The following is a 17,023-nucleotide window of genomic DNA, read 5'->3' on the forward strand; positions in this document are numbered from 1 at the left end:
ACCTATAGTCACGAGCTGTGGGTCGTGACCAAAAGAACAACATCCCGGATACAAGCGGCCAAAATGAGTTTCCTCCGCAGGGTATTCAGGCTCTCTCTTAGAGATAGGGTGAGAAGCTCTGTCATCCGGGAGGGACTCAGTGTCGAGTCGCTACTCCTCCGCGTTGAGAAGAACCAGTTGAGGTGGCTCGGGCATCTGGTTTGGATGTCATTGAAATGCTAAACCTACACCTGTTATTTTATATACAATGTAATGGTTCAGATTGAACAACAAAATCTGGTTAAAACAATTGGAAAATCAAAATTGCTCAAGAGGTTCACAAACCTTTGAGCAGCAATGTATATGTATAATATCACATTACTGTGGCGCTGCTGCTACGAGTTTAATTATCAGCATCATCAAGAAAGGTTGTTACTTATTTGTAGAGCCAACATCACACAAATGAATGAACACAACGTTTATAACACACAGTTAGTTCTTTGAAGTACCAATGCCGTGTTTCTCCATAAGAGTGATTAGCTCAGCCTCTGTCAAGTAGTCTGGAGGACTAGTCTGCTTTTCCACCAGCTTGATCTCATCTACTGTGAAAACATCTCCACTTTCACAGACAGGTAGGGCTTCTTCAAGAGGGATGCCCTGCCATGGCATCAAAGCTGTGTAACCTGGGCATGAAAAAAGAGTATTCAATTATTAAACCAAGGAAACCCAAAATGCCCAGCTGTCCTTGGTGAAAACAATTGTCTGTATTACATAATTTACCTGGTGAGATCAGGGTTTTTCCACTACATGTGAACGTTTCAGTGCCGATGTTGAAAACAATGGTTGTCTGCAGATACTTGCAGTCCTGACTAACTGTAGCAATGAAATGTCTTGTGATGTACTCATAAAGGCGCCAGCCATCACTTCCTTTAAGAAAAAGAGCAGCGCCAATTAGTAGTTGGAAACAGTTGAAAACTGAATATGGGGTACAGAGCGCCTAAGGAAGCCTTATCACTAATCTGCACAATATGATTTACTCTTCACAGATGCAGACTTAAAACATTGTTATTATTATTATTGAGAACATCTGACTACATTTAACCTAATCCGTTTTAGTCTTAAATTTGCTTACTTCAACTTTGTTCATTCTAACTGATCCTTTTCAAAGGCATTTATTACTTTGCTTATTTTATTAATAGCACATATTAAATGCCACAATATTCTGTTACTTATACTGTAAAGAGTTTAAAAGAACTGAAAACATCAATCATGCAAGGAAGTGCATGAATGATAGATTATGTTTAACTCATTCAAACCCAAAAACTTATAAATAACCACGTTTTTTTATGCTAGAGCATACAGAAAGCTTTGATACAGCTTTTGACATCAAGAGGTCACCTAAAGTAAGGGTAGTTATTTAAAAAAAAACGACCAGCAGGTGACAGCAGAGTATAAGAGATCAGCCAGGACCATGTTGCAACAAGCTATTTTACCCAGGTTTGTGAATAATGATTAAATTTAGCTAAATTCCAATGCTAATTGCTGCAAAACGGAAACAAATACAAACTTTTTTTGCTGATGAAACAAGAGACTCTAATCTTTCTTTTGGTCAGTTCCTTGTTTTTATAGCAACAAAAAAGAATATTCTGTAGACCTTGCAAAATCAGTCAAAATCCAGTAAAACAGCCAGGAGCGAAGGGGGTTGCCTCAGTGAAAATGGCTGGGAGTGAATTAGTTAAATAGTAGCTCTAAACATCGTTGAAGGGGACTCAGCATAGGTGTCACACATATTTTCATCAAAAATTAATTAGCTGTCATGCCCTGGTCAGACTACAAGAAAATAGCCCAATTTTAACCTGACAGACGTGTGCATGTCGTGAATGGTTTTGAGTTGTCTTGCCTGTGTAGTGTGACCCACTGAACGATTGGTCACCTGGTGTCTGGGACACTTCACGACCACAACAACGAAAGTCTGGCATGTCAGAATTTTTGCTCGTCTTGTCGCACAATGCGACATACATACATCCATTTGGTTCCGCAGCATTGACCAATAGCCAGAGGGAGCGAAACGTCAATCACACCCTGACCAGCCCCCTGGCTTTTTTTTTGTTGCCCTGGATAGCTCATGAGACAGGTCTAGACAGGTGCAACACGAAAAAAAATTTACCCTGTTGCCACTGGAGCTCACACACATAGTGAAAGGCAGCGTAAGCATTGTGCAACAATTATTTTAAGACATGAAGACATGATTCAGGTTCTTCTTCTTTGAGTGGGGGCCGGCAAGCACAATTTCTTTGTCCCAAAACCGTGAGCAATCTTCACCAAAGGTTGTGCACTTCTGTACTCATCCCCAAATCATACAATTATATATGATACAAAATATCAAAGGTCACATTATTTTTTATGTTATGGACGGGGAGCCACCTCCCAACATTGCCACCGTCATAGGCAATGGCGACATGAATAGTACAAAAGTACAAACAAAAATATTGTGACTGTCCTAATATTTTCAGAGTATGATTTAGGCGTAAGTAGGGATGTGCACATATATTTAGTGAGGATCGATCACGTCTTTGGGAGGGATATAGCCGATATCTTTTCTATAGAAGTCAGGCCAGGTGCTGCCGCCTTGACCTCTGTGCCCGCCCTCGTGCCCACATGCTCCAGTCACACTGTTAGAAGAAATGTACATAAGTTATCGCATATTTACTCCTATAGTATTGCAAAGCATTTATTTATCGGTATAACTTTCAGGCTTTGTACACCTTTTGCATGGCCAAATTCAAATAACACTTTTTTAGAACTTTCAAGATCAATTTTCCAGTCTTTTCAGTACCCTTCACCTGGCTGTCTTTGCTGTGCCTGCCTCTAGCACGTGCGCCACTCAATAGCGTCCATGCAAAAACTCGCCTACTAGGCTTTGTTTCCGCGGCGCGTCAGCTCCCGCTAATAAATTTAATGAGAATACAGTAGCTAGTGGACCAAATCGAAAATGTCGTACCCAAACGTATTAACACACTCACGTATATTACACCCCTAGTGTTTACCTTACATCATGTGCGCTAACAAGCTCCGCTTATATTTTTAGTTGAGTGCAGTTCTTCTGAGCATTATAATTTATCATTGACAAACGCTTACTTTTTTTATTAATATGTAATCTAGCGCTGACTGACATCTAGCAGTTTAGATCTGGCATGTACCAAAAGGTAAACAAAAAAATCTTAGCTAACGTTAGTTAACTTGTAGGTTTAATAATTCTGTGGCTTACTTTATATGACTGGAGAGAGATGACTCTCCGATAGCGAAAAGCTGAATTTCTTTTTTGCATACTTTGCAGGAGGCTACACGTGGATTTGGTGCATGCTTTATCCAAAGTTTGTATTTTTCATTTTCCCGTCAATGTTTATTAAAACGAAAACCTCCCAGCATGATGGACCGATGAACCACTGTCCTCATGGGGGCGACGATGTCACGGGATTCAAGACAACAACCGAATGTAATGGCGCGTGCAAAGCCAACAGATCAAGTTGCTTTCATTTTTAAGGAAACTTATTTTATTTTTTTCCATTTTATAATTAGCCTATATTAAGTCAAGTATTTCAGGATTCGAATACTTGACTGAAAATACTATAGAGTACTCGAGTAATCATTTTAAAATATATTTTTGCTTGGATTAAGTATTTTTAAGTTCACAACAAAAAATAACACATTTTCACTTGATGAAAAAACAGTTGGTTTCTTTTTTCTTAAATTTGTTTTATTTTTCAAATTTTACATTTACATTATACGGGAGGGTAGTGGTTGTGCATTAATGAATTTGGACCAGCTGAACAATAATAAGGCAAATAAGGAATTTTATTCTTTCGCGTTACAGGTTCAAATATACTGTAAATGGTGTATAAAATATTATCGCATGGTCCTCAAATCAGCACCGGAGGTGATTGGTGCTTTTTTTTTTTTAATGAATAGAGTCAGCAGCACCCGTGGTCTTCATGCTAGCAATGTTCTTATATCCAGCACAGTGGAGGCAAGAGAGCAATTTGTCCTGTTTTAGGAGTCCTAAGAAGGGCTAATGGTGTTTTATATTTTGCTCATGATGTCAGCACAGTTTTTTTTTTTTTTATGGGCACTGTAGACATGTTTTCAAGTGAATCTTGATTAAGTAGTGAATAAATGTTGTTTGGAGACGTCATTTTGATGTGACTGATTATCATTTTTATCAGTTACTATCTGTTTTTAATTAAACTTTCAGAAAAAACTATGCCAGGGCCACACAAAAATGCAAAAAAAAATTCTGCTCTATAAAAAAATAAGACATTCAATTCATATTTAGCACATTTGAGTTAGCCTAACATGTTGGTGTGGACCTTAATTAGCAACCATTTGAGTTTATCCACAAGGCAGCTCTGAGCAGTGGTCCGGTGCCCAATCTTTTTTGCGTAACACAGCACTTTCACGTGGCGACGTACTTTGACGAGCCATCGAAGCCGCGGTCATCCCCACGTTTGGCGGCTCGGCCACAGCAGCCACCGCTAGAGTGAGTCTAGCAAGCTACCGTTTCCAGGAGAGCAAACAAAGTCACATAACGCGGTGGAAAATTCAAAATAAAAGCATCATAAGTAACACTTTATGGACATGGATGACTTGGGAGTCTTTTGATCTGAAATTAACCTGAGGAAGCAATCATAGCGGCTGCTAGCTTGAATTTGACTTTGAGAGGCTGCCCTGCCCGCAGATTGCTGAATAAACGAGTACTCGAGGCAGGAAAAAGCCCTCACTGATTTTTTTTCCTACTCTATTTACTCAGGATTAATTCCACCCTTAATTGAGTCAAACTGCCGAGAAATATGATGAACACTTTCAAGCATTTACAAGCACTTCACCCAAAATTCAAGCACTTTTCAAACCTTGAAAACACAATATTAATGTTGCTGCTGTGTGACCGAGCCTCCTCTTTAGAGCAGCAACAGCTATGTAACTAGGGACTACCCAACAAAAAGAGAGGGCTTGGCGGAGTGTGCTTCAGAGCCCGTAGGAGATTGTAACCGAGCACATCTCTCGTTCTCCTTGCGAGCAAAAAAAAAATCTAAGTCTCTTGTCTTCCTTCCTTGTCTGTTGTTTATTAAATATTTTAGGTTGACTGAGCCTGACACATATACATCCTGCCCTGCCTCTTTTTTTGTGCCCCCTCCACGACAAACAGTGAGGACGTGGTGCTCTTGGCATAACAACACATGATGATTGAGTGGTGTCTTGTCGGTTTCAGGCGTGTAGTGTGGCTACACTTCCGGTCCACAACACCGATTAAATTTATCGGTTAATCTGACAGCATGAGTATCATGAAAGACAAAACATGTCAAGTAGTTTGAGCTGGGTATAAGACTCACCCAATTCTTCTTCTGAGGTAGCACGCATGGGAGTTATAGGTGGATGATCACCAACATCAACTCCCTTCTTGGGATGGTTTATTCCATTTGATAGAAGATTTTTCACCTAATGATTAAAAACACAGCCACACCGAATTTTGATTATACTGTACATTTGCCATGTACGGTTATGTGAAAAAAGTACTTTACCATAATATAACAACAATGACACCAATTACTTTATATGCTGTAAACGTTTTGATTTGACACAAAAGATGAATGAGACATGAGAGCTGTACTATACAATATTTTCAAGTAGGTATTTGCTGTATGTCTGTATCTGATACATTCATCCATCCATTTCCCGAACCGCTTATCCTCACAACAGATGAAAACAATTTTAGGTGAGCAAAAGTATTTGGAACATTTACACTGACTAACAACAGATTAGACATTTGTTCATTTTCTTCCTCTTGTACTCGAGTACTGTGTTGCTTCTGAAATCACACCCAGCCGCGCCTCCTATGTCATAAAGCAAATGCTTGGGGCTTTTAAAGTGACAGTAAAACACAAAATTTTAGACTTTTTTTGTTATCGCTCCAGTTTTGATGAATATGTGACGTAATTTCCTTCCCAATTTCGGTTCAATAATTATAGAATAGTTATTGTGCATTCCTATAAAAAAAGACTTGTAAATCAAAGCTAAATAATAATGCTATTAACTATTCCATAACTTGAGTAAAACAACAGAACTTGAGTAAAACAACAGAACTTGGTAAAACAGCTTTGTAAACATATGCTCCAATTGTTTAGAATGAACTACAAACAACATTGAATCTGGAATCACTCCCATCATTCAGTGTTTTTAAAAATGATTTAAAATCAGTAATGACAGAAAAATGCAACTAGATTTGAACTTTTACTAGAATTTAACTAGATGTTATTTTTAAACAATTTGCTTGTTATACATCTCATGCATGTATGACGTCTATGATGCAGTAGTAGCTTATAGCCATGTGGAGTCTTGTTTTGTCTCTTATTTTTTTATGCAACTATCTGCAGCTTGTCTTGGCCAGGACTCCCTGAATTATTGTAACAGAATGGGATTCTTCCTGGCAACCATACTTCCGTCAGCCTGCCCCAGGGCAGCTGTGGCTGCTTACCTAGGTTACTGCCGCCAGAGTGTGAATGTGTGATTGCAAGAAAAATGTATCCATTGCAGGGTTTCCATCAGAAAACTTGCCCGTTGGTCTGGGCAAAATTCGACCCAGGGGTGGATTGTCAACCGACCGACTGACATCCAGCGATTACTATTCGTCATTCGTTGACGGGGGAAGTCAGTATACACAATGCTCAATTTATTTTTCTTTTGCGGAACAGTTTTGTGACTCAATGACTTCCTTTGCAGATCTAATTAATAATTTTGTGGCCTTATATAACCCTATAGGAAAGCCTGCATTGTAAAGCATCTGAGTGTCCAGAAAAGTGATGTATAAATCTGATGCATTTTCAATCTACAAGAAAAATAAAGGAATTGGCCTCGTACGAAAATAACTAGCTTGTCCTTTATGGGCGCAACACACAGGAGGGTGATGTCGCTCACTCTAAATTCATTTTCCAAGAAGCAGGGCGACAAGGAAAATCGCCTGCCCCTCCCATGGCGCGACAGGTGACATTCATTTCATTCATTGTGAAATTTCACGCTCGTGCACGTAGACCTGGACACAAAGGCCTGCGACATGATATTAGAAAGCAGAATTTTTTTCAAATTTTGGCACTGTCGCTGGATGCTACAACTGTCGCTGGATGCTACAACCAATCAGCGGAGGTATTTTGGTCTCACTGACGAGTAGCGGTGCAACGGATCATCACTTTTTTATTTTTTTCTGGAGAGCTCAGTATTGTTCATTTGACATGTCATCATCATTGCTCTCCCTTTTTTTTTTTTGTATGTGGGTGTGCGTGCGTGTGTGTGTGTGTGTGTGTGCGCATGCGTGCGTGTATTCATTAGTGCCTCTAAAACCTATTAAAAAATCCCATACTGTTCACCTAAACCGAACACTTCAGAATCCAGCCGTGTCCAGTCGTGGGGCCGTCAGGAGACCCGAAGAAGGACTAAAGAAAAGAAAGGAAAGTGAAGTCCAGCACTGACCAGACATCACCCACCAGGCCACTAACCAGAGTCCTTCACCAACCCCAGAGACATCTGAATTCCAACAAATCAGGGAGACCTCAAGGGCCCAAAGGAGAGACTGAGGAAAGGTAGGAAGGACAGACGAAGCAGAGTGAGATCCACAGACACCAGCCTCCACCGATTCAATGACCTGAGGAAGAAGCAGATTGTGTCTGAGTTTCGGTAGATGCTGGTGTGGTGGATCTGGCATGCATGAAAATCTCCACCAAAGAGGGGAGCCGTCGACCCCCGCCAGGACAGAGCAAGCGCAACACCTCAGGGCCCCCCAGGCCGCGGCAGCGCCAAAGGACGACCCCCAGGCCCCGCAGGGGCCACCGGCCGGAGAGAAAACCCAGGAGCAGGAGCGCCCCCCACCCCAACGCGGCCCGCGCCCCCAACCCAACTCAGCAGGACGGGGCACTGCAGGCCCGCCAGGCACCCCACCGGTCCACAGCCCCCGCTCCCCCCACGACTCCCCCAGGCATGTCAATGAGCGTATGTGGTGCATTAAAAAAAATAATGGGGGGGGGACACACAGACAGGGGACCGCAGCACTGCTCCATACTGCGGTCTGCCCCAGGAGGTCCACCGGAGCGGGGCGGGCACAACACCAAGCCACCCACACTCCCGATCATCACTGATCCGTGGTCGGTTCGGATCAGGCCCCACGGTTCGGATTGCGCACGATCCGCGGATTGGTTAGTGGGGGGAAAAAAAGAACAAAGTGCGCATTTCACACGAAAGCAACATGATCAGCCCACATTCACTAGAATAGCAGTAGAGGAAGTTGAAAACTCTTGTGGATCATGCAAGTCGCACTATGGGAGCATTTTGGAAACTTGGGTGAAATTAGTCCTCTAATTAATGATACAGGATTTTTTTTTCTACCTCGTCTCGACACCATACAGACATGTCAAGTAAGCTGAAAAATACTCAACGTAACACGCCACCTACGTTAAGGCTAACTTCAAAATAAAGTCAATGACTTTTATTTTGAAGTTGGCCCACATCAAGGCGTGATGGCTAGCTTCAACGCTATCTCGAAAAACCACCAATTAATTACACCGTCATTGTATGATACCGCAGAAGTCTCTGATATAAGTGGTTAGCAGCTAGCTGTTAGCATTACCAACGAGTGCCTGGCTGGTAGCTGTAAACGAGTCTGCTTACCTCAATTATTTTTCAATATTCTGGACCAAGGCTACTTGGTGATTTACTTTCCATGTTTAAAGAAAGGGAATCTGCTTTAAAGGGACTGCAACATGAAAAATCACCTTTTTGGGACTTTTAGCCATATTAAAATGCTAATTCCTCACCAAAAACATGAGTTGTGTTTTCCTCCATTCGCCCCTGTATGAGAAATTCTAGATTATTCTGCTCTCTAAGACCCAGCCCCTCCCAACCTGAGAAAACGAGTTGTTGGCACGGTTTGACGTCATTGCGTGCGGCCCCACCCCCGCACCGCCTCTGCGGACTTAACGCACGCCCACTTTCTCTGAGACCTCCCTCTATGGGATAATGATAAAAGTAGCCTTTATAAATAAACATCCATCCATCACACATCTGCCGCTTATCCGGGGTCAAGTTCTTTCGGTAGGTGAGGGTAGGAACATAGATCGACCGTTAAATCAAGAGCTTTGCCTTTCGGCAGAACTAAAGAACAACAGCTTTTAGCCATGTTAAAATGCTAATTCCTCACCAAAAACATCACCTAAGTAGTGTTTTCCTCCATTCACCTCTCTATGAGAAATGTTAGGTCATTCTGCTCTCCAAGCACCAGGCCCTCCCAACCTGAGAAAATGAGTTGTTGGCACTTTTTGACGTCATTAGAAGTGAATCCACCCCTGCACCGCCTCTGCGGACTAAACACATGCCCACTTTCTCTGAGACCTCCATGGGATAGTGACAAAAGTCAAGTTCTGTCCAAATGATTTCAAAGCAATTAATTATACTTCACATTTGCAATGCTTAAGTGCAATGACAATTGGCCGTCTTAAAATTCCAGAAAAGGTTCTGACTGACACTGGTGTAAACTACAAGTAAAATCTTTGCGCTGCTGAACCTAACTGAAGGGATAATGTAGTGGTTAGCGTAACCGCCTTGTAAGCAGCAGGTCGGCGGTTCACAACCCTCTCATTTTTTTCCCCTCCTTCTTTCCTCTCTCTTCTTCCCTTCCTCCCCAATTTCTTGCGGCAAGGAGCTGTTTTGTTTCAAATGTTTATTGAAGAATTGATGGCTTGCGTTGCGTGGCCATTCAGAGGCATTTTCAAACGCAGAGCTCCAACAGCAGGCTGCAGCCAGTTCGCCGAGGGTGCGGCAAGCACACGAGGAGAGGCGGGGTTTTACTGAACCAGATGTTTTACTTCAGCGTTAGGAAAATAACCAGCAAAACACCTAATATTTAATTTTAAAAAAATTACATTCCCATGGTGTCAAAGGTAATATTTAATCATTATATGCCTATATTTAACTGTGGAAGACCTTAATATACTAAATGGTGTAATCCCTTGAATAATCCAGAAGAAGAGTGTATTTATAAGTGCCTAAATTTCACGAATTAGCTAATTTTCAAATCATCCATTTTTAAAATGATAAATTAATCAAATGAATTTGATTTATTGCCCAGACCTACATGATAATGTAATTTCACTTGTAATGTAATCAGGCAATTAAAAAGTCAATTATCCACATACAGTATGTTTCTGAATGCATCAAGCAATGAATCGCTCTGGCATACTCTTACCTCCTCTCCCCACAAACGACAGTTGGTCTGCTGCTTAAGTGTTCCTTTCAGATCAAAGTTTTCTGGATAGTGGGTCGTTTCTGTCCGAGGATAGCTGATGTAGCCCTGCGTGTACAAACGTTCAGCAATCTGCATAGTATACTGAGGACCCATACCTGAGACATAAAAAAAAAAAGTATCTAATAAGAGCACACATCTAACAGAAAGTACAAGATTAAATATTAGATTAATAATATTAGATTACCACATTGTTGTTGTTTTTTTACATATTTAGTTTGAAAATGTTTTATTATTATTTATTTTTTACCCAACTACTATGTGTCCAAGCTAAATAATGTCGTGCTAATAATATTGTAACATACCGAGGGAAGAGCTTGCCACTCTCAACATTTCTACAGTATTTAAAGCCAGGGGTCTCTGCTTACTCTTCTCCTTCTTAGTCACTGACTCCACCTGTATTGGGAGTGCAGATTATATGTATCAAAGAGGTATACTGATATAACAAGTTTATGCCATAACTTGGCTCAATCTTAACAGATATACTGAGATCATGAAATGCAATATAAAGCTAAACATTACAGGAAAAATAATAATGTTACAGGATACATTGTTTTAAATGTATTATAAATTACTTGTAATATGTTCTAGGTTTTATGTTTAGAAAAGTGGCAACTGGCAAGTAGCAATCAAAAAACACCAAATTTAAAATGATTATGTCTGTGTGTATATACTTACCTGAGAATCTTTAGATGTCTTGGCCAGGTTGACAAACATTTGTCCCACCTCTTTGTCAAAGACCTTAACTCGATTCCAATCAAGGGTTAATGGGTTGTCCTTCCCTTTGAACACCTAACAAAAGAAAATGCTTCTCAATTTAACACCACCACATTTATTGATGACAGATTTACATGTTAACAGGTGCTCTACCTTTGCATTTATAATCCAGTAGTTCTCTGGTTTAAAGGACTGGATTTTGTCATGACGTTCCACACAGAAGCCAAGAGTTGGGGTCTGGCAGGGTCCAAACGATATTAAAGAAGAGTCCAGATTTCCATACTTTCCTTGGAAATACTTGGTTTGGAACCTAAGAACAATTTGACATGCAGAAAAGACTTCATATATTCAATTATCATCCTCAAAACAGTGAAAGAACAAAACCAATTGACCTTTCGCAAACCCCGCCCCCCAAACGGCCAAGGTCTGTCAAGCTTGTCTGCGCTCCATTGAAATCCATTGTAAAAATCGATCTACAAAACTTATGTCAACTTCAATTAAACCATACCAAACTAAAGTTCCAACAAGTTATTGACCTCCAACAAGCAAAATAGAGAAGCGATGAGGCCAAGGAATGTGTAAATTGTGATTGTGTAGATTGTGTAAATTGTTCTTTCTGACGCAACGCCTCGTAAAAATACATGGTTGATCTTGATCATTGTTATTAATGTTAGCTGGGTAACTTGATGCCCTGGGCCTAGTAGGTAGTTTATGCTAGGTCTCATACTGGGAGCTCTGTGATGTTTCATTAATTTACACAAAGTGAACATAGAATCGTAACAGGCACTTTGAACTTATTTTGTTTTCATCTTTCACGTTTTGATTGACCTCAGAGTAAACCATTCTGTTACAGAGAAATAAACCACATAATTAGTTCACAGGTACATTTAATAATGGAAATTATTTTGCGGGATTACAATTTCCATGCGGAACGAGAGACTTTGTTGTTGTTGTCTTTAGCCTCAATAGTTGCGAATTCCACTTTTCTGCACATTTTATTATTATGAATATATCCTTCCACTGCATACTGTAGACACCTTTGCCTCACTGTGGAAGATATCATGCTTGTATTGCTCCCAAAACATTCACTGACATGCTCTGGTACATTCATTTATATTGTAAGTGTCCAGAAGGATGCCAGACCTGAAAGGGATGCCTCCCCTTTTCTTTTGCCACTTTCTTCTCCCACCTTGGGCTGCGCTAGGATTTCCGGTGTCTTTTGCCGCTTGGTTTTTCTGTTATGAAGGACGCCACTCGCTGTACGGGTTGTGGCTCCTCCTTCCTGCCCGAGGAGGGCAGCGTTGAGACCTGCCTTAGTTATTGCGGTGCAGCCTGCGCCGACGCTCGTCCGCCTGCCAACTCTCCTATTGTCAGCGTGGTGTCTCAGTATATCGGGACTGCAGGCCAGGGGTGGCTGAAGTCAAAGCGCAGGGCCAAGCTTGAAATAACTTTCCGATGCTTGGCTTGCCTTGAAGGTGAACCGTTTGGAGGCTGCTTTGGAGGAGATGAGGACTTCTCAGTTGAGAGACTGGCTCTGGGTCTTGTTCACGAGTGAGGGTAGGATAGAGCGGGAGATCGACAGGCGGATCGGTGCAGCGTCTGCAGTGATGCGGACGCTGTATCGGTCCGTTGTAGTGAAGAAGGAGCTGAGCCGAAAGGCAAAGCTCTCGATTTACGTTCCTGCCCTCACCTATGGTCACGAGCTGTGGGTCGTGACCGAAAGAACAAGATCCCGGATACAAGCGGCCGAAATGAGTTTCCTCCGCAGGGTAGCCGGGCTCTCCCTTAGAGATAGGGTGAGAAGCTCGATCATCCGGGAGGGACTCATCGTCGAGCCGCTACTCCTCCACGTTGAGAGGAACCAGTTGAGGTGGCTCGGGCATCTGGTTCGGATGCCTCCTGGACGCCTCCCTGGGGAGGTGTTCCGGGCATGTCTTACCGCCGGGAGGCCCCGGGGACGACCCAGGACACGCTGGAGAGACTATGTCTCTCGGCTGTCCTGGGAATGCCTTGGGGTCCGGTCGGAGGAGCTGGCTGAAGTGGCTGGGGAGAGGGAAGTCTGGGCTTCCCTGCTAAAGCTGCTGCCCCCGCGACCCGACCCCGGATAAGCGGAAGAAGACGGACGGACGGACGGACGGACGGAAACTGGCTCTGTTCTACCACTGATGTAGTGTTGCTCGCTGCGCCTTTGCCGGTGCCCACCCAGGATGATGATGATGATGATGATGATGATGATGATGCAGTCTCCATTGTGGCCTCTGGGTCATTTTTCCAGGACTGGGGGAGTGGGCGTCCTTTTGTGGCTTCTGACCCGGGCTCGCTTTTCTCTGCCACCCCCTCTCCACCCTCTTTACTTGGTTCGTCTGGAGTGGATTTGGTGCATGCTGTTTTGCTTAGCTCTTTCAGGCATTCACAGTTGGATTTGTCTGACCTCACTCAGCCAGCCTGAGTGTGGCCTCTCTACATTAGGCCATGCCTCCTCTCCTTTCTCTGTCACTGTATCACTATCTGGCGGACCTTCAGTCCTGCAGGGGTGACACAGGGACTTTCTCACGGCTCTCGCCGGTGCCCTGGCCACTATGTGGGTGCTCCGGCTGCCAGCTTGGACCGTATGCCTAATGTGGAGTCCACTGGGACATTCCTCATTGTCTCCCCTGAGGAGACCGATAAGACAGGCTGTGAGGTGCCCTCACCCTTAATGTCGTGCAACGGATGGCCTGCTCACTAGTTCAAATAATGCGGGGGAGCTTGCAGCGCGCCTAGGTAACCCTCCGGCTCATCTTCTGCTTGCGCTCTCTGTGGCTTTGCAGGAAGCTGATGTGGAGGAGGCGTCCTTTTGTAGCATGGCATTCAGAGACTTTGCCCTCTTATCTAGGGAGCACGGCTGGTGTTTGTCGTTCTTGTTCCAGGCGCGCCGTCAGGTCTGCCTGGCTCAGTCTCCCTTGGCGGAGTCTTCCAGGAGGGAGCTATGGAGCCTCCCTATGGTTCCTGGAGAACTTTTCAGTTCGGCGGAGGTAGGGGCGCTGGAACGGATGGTCCGTGCTTGTGAAACCAGGCTAAAGCTCACCAGCCTTGCCAGGCCCTACGCTCCTCTGAGGTCTATAGGGACTGCTCTCCCAGCCGGTCCTCTGTCATAGCCCACTGGGGGCTCCAGTGCTCAGTGACCCTGGCAGAGACCACCCATCATGGACTTTCGTTCCCGTGTGTCTCCCAGTTGGCCCCGGTCTGCCCACTCTATGCCTCATCCCTAACGGGCCCCTAGGTCCAGAGATTGAGACAGTGGGGACGACCGTCGGTTACATTTCCTGTCAGCAGCTCAGCTGCTGGGCTGCTCTCGCTTTGGACCCCTGGGTGATCTCGACCTTGACCCATGGGTACAGGATTCAGTTCCTACGCCAGCCGCCACTTTCCGGCTGGGTCAGAGAAAACATCATCGACGACCCGGCCCTGGCTCTACATCAGGAGCTAGCGGCCCTCCTTGCCAAGTCCGCTATCGAAGCAGTGGATCCTTTGGCGCATCCCAGGGGATTCTACTCCCCTTACTTCCTCATTCCCAAAAAGACAGGCGGGTTCAGCCCTATCCTGGCCCTGAGAGACCTCAACCGGTACCTCAGGGTGTTACCCTTCCGCATGCTGACTATGACTGACATGTTGCGGACGATTGCCCGAGGGGAATGGTTCACTTCCGTCAAACTGCAGGGCGCCTACTTCCATGTTCCTATTGCGCCTCACCACAGGCGGTTTCTCCGCATTGCCTATAGGGGCTGTCACTGGCAGTTCTGGGTGCTCCCTTTCAGCCTAGCACTCTCTCCAAGGGTGTTCACCCATTTTGTGAAGGCGCCCCTTGCTCCCCTGCAGTCGGGAGGCATGAAGGTGCTCCCTTACCTGGACAACTGGCTGCTCTGAACATCATCTAGCGCTCAGGCGCTCCGAGACACATCAGTGCTTCTTCGTCACGACTCGGCCTCACGGTTAACCTGGAGGAGTCCTTTCTATATCCCTCTCAGCGGACTTCTTTCATTGGGATATCTTTGGACACCATATCCATAACAGCCAGAGCTTCCAATCAGAGGATAGATGACGTTCTCCACTTTGTCTCTTTTGTGTCAACAGAATGCTGCCTCTCATCCTCTTTCTGCGGCTGCTGGGAAGCTGACATCTCTTACGGAGGTTGTCCAGCTGGGCCTGCTGTCATTGCGACCATTACAAGGGTGACGTAACAGCTACCGTCTGGACCAGTTGCTGGACCGTCGATGGTGGCACTGTGTGTCCGGTCGCTTCCTGATTGTTCTTGCACTGTGGAGCCGCCGGTCTTTCTTGTCGGCGGGCATACCACTAGGTGTGGTGCCGGCACGCCGCAAGGTTGTCACCACTGATGCCAGCCTCAGCGGGTGGGGCGCGTTTGGCAGCACAAGATGGCTCAGGGCCAGTGGTCGGCGAGGTACGACGCTTTGCACATCAATGTGCTGGAGCTGCGTGCAGGGGCGCCACGTGCTGGTACGATCGGACAACACCTCGACCGTTTACCACATCAATCATAAGGGTGGTACAAGGTCGGCCCAGTTAGTGCGGGCCTCCCAGCACTTTCTCAAATGGGCCACCCGCCGCCTAGCCAGTCTACAGGCCGTGTTTCTCTCGGGTGATGTGAACCAGGTGGCGGATTCTCTCTCCGGCCATCGTCCGCCTCCGGGGGATTGGCGTCTCCACACGGAGGTAGTACGCGCCATTTGGAGTCACTTCAGCAAGGCGTCGGTCGATCTCATCGCCTCCGAGGGCCTCACTCACTGTTCTCTCTGGTTTTCTCTGAGAGACCACAGCAGCCCCCCTGGGCCAGGATGCTCTGACATAAGGCTGGCGTGCCTTCTGTATGCCTTTCCGCCTCTCCCCCTCATACACCTGACCCTTCAGAGGGTCCTTCTGGAGGGCCACACGCTGCTGTTGGTGTCCCCTTCTTGGCCGGCCCGGACTTGGTTCGCTCTTCTACGCAGTCTCTGCTCTTCCGAGCCGTGGCCTCAGCCTGACCGGTTGGCTCTGCTGTCGTCGACTCCGCCTGTGTGTTTGGCCGCTGAGGCGCTGTACCTGCTGCTGACGGACTGCTCAGCCTCTGTCAGACATACGGTCCTAAATAACAGGGCTCCTTCCACTCGTTTGCAGTATGCAAGTTGTTTGGGGAGTGATGTGCCGGCTGCGGGTTGGACACTGTGGCGTGCCCAATTCCCACTGTTTTGGAGTTCCTTCAGTCTGTTTTGGATAAGGGTAGCACCCCTTCTAGACTCAAGGTTTACGTAGCGGCCATTTTGGCTCCTGTTGATGGAAAAACAGTGGGTTGCCAAAGGCTCTTGGCCTCCTTCTTCAGGGGGGCTCTTCGCCTTCACCGGGACCCACTTTGTGTTTCCGCTTGGGACCTTTACTTAGTGCTTGACGCGCTGTGCAGGTCTCCCTTTAAACCGCTGTGGATCTTTGTTGGTTGTCTCGGAAAACGGTGTTCCTGCTCACTAAGTGGGTGGGGGAGCTCCACGCTCTGTCTGTCAGCGCCGTGTGTCTTTATTGGCGCTCCGGTGGGGCGGATGTCACATTATAGCCGAACGCTGCTTTCGTTATCAAAGTTTTGTCTGGTTCTCAAGTTAACCGTCCTATACGTCTCGCTTGTTTCCTGATCATCGCCTAGCACCTTCACCAGGTTCTACAGTTACCCTAACCCTAAACAATCACGAGGAAAAAAACATTTTCCAACAACACATTTGCCTGCGATGTGCACAGTATAACGCCACGAACTGGCTGCTACCAAAGGTGAAGTTTTTTTGCCTCTACAACACGAGCATCAATCAAACAGGAGAAAATAAATAAAATGTGCTAGAACACAGTATGGGTCCCACTGACTTCTGAAAGTTTGTGTTTTCTTTGTATTTATTTATTAAGCTTTAAGTAGTTATGTTACAATTAGACCTAGCAGGGAAAACCCTACCAGGCCATTTTTCATAATTTTTT

The 17,023-nt window shown here is 45.1% G+C and overlaps 1 protein-coding gene across 1 annotated transcript in view; it reads right to left on the reverse strand.

The window, feature by feature from the left end:
• Positions 1-17,023, reverse strand: part of top3b (DNA topoisomerase III beta) — a 72,739-nt gene that overhangs the window by 42,889 nt on the left and 12,827 nt on the right. Inside the window, exons 6-12 of the mRNA XM_077561384.1 lie at positions 11,189-11,345; positions 10,997-11,110; positions 10,624-10,714; positions 10,262-10,416; positions 5,367-5,472; positions 760-906; positions 489-662 (exon numbers count right to left, since the gene is read on the reverse strand). Coding sequence (XP_077417510.1) covers positions 489-662; positions 760-906; positions 5,367-5,472; positions 10,262-10,416; positions 10,624-10,714; positions 10,997-11,110; positions 11,189-11,345 — 944 coding nt within the window. The remainder of the gene's footprint in view (positions 1-488; positions 663-759; positions 907-5,366; positions 5,473-10,261; positions 10,417-10,623; positions 10,715-10,996; positions 11,111-11,188; positions 11,346-17,023) is intronic.

This window comes from Vanacampus margaritifer, chromosome 3 (assembly GCF_051991255.1).
Source record: "Vanacampus margaritifer isolate UIUO_Vmar chromosome 3, RoL_Vmar_1.0, whole genome shotgun sequence".
Taxonomy (NCBI): domain Eukaryota; kingdom Metazoa; phylum Chordata; class Actinopteri; order Syngnathiformes; family Syngnathidae; genus Vanacampus; species Vanacampus margaritifer.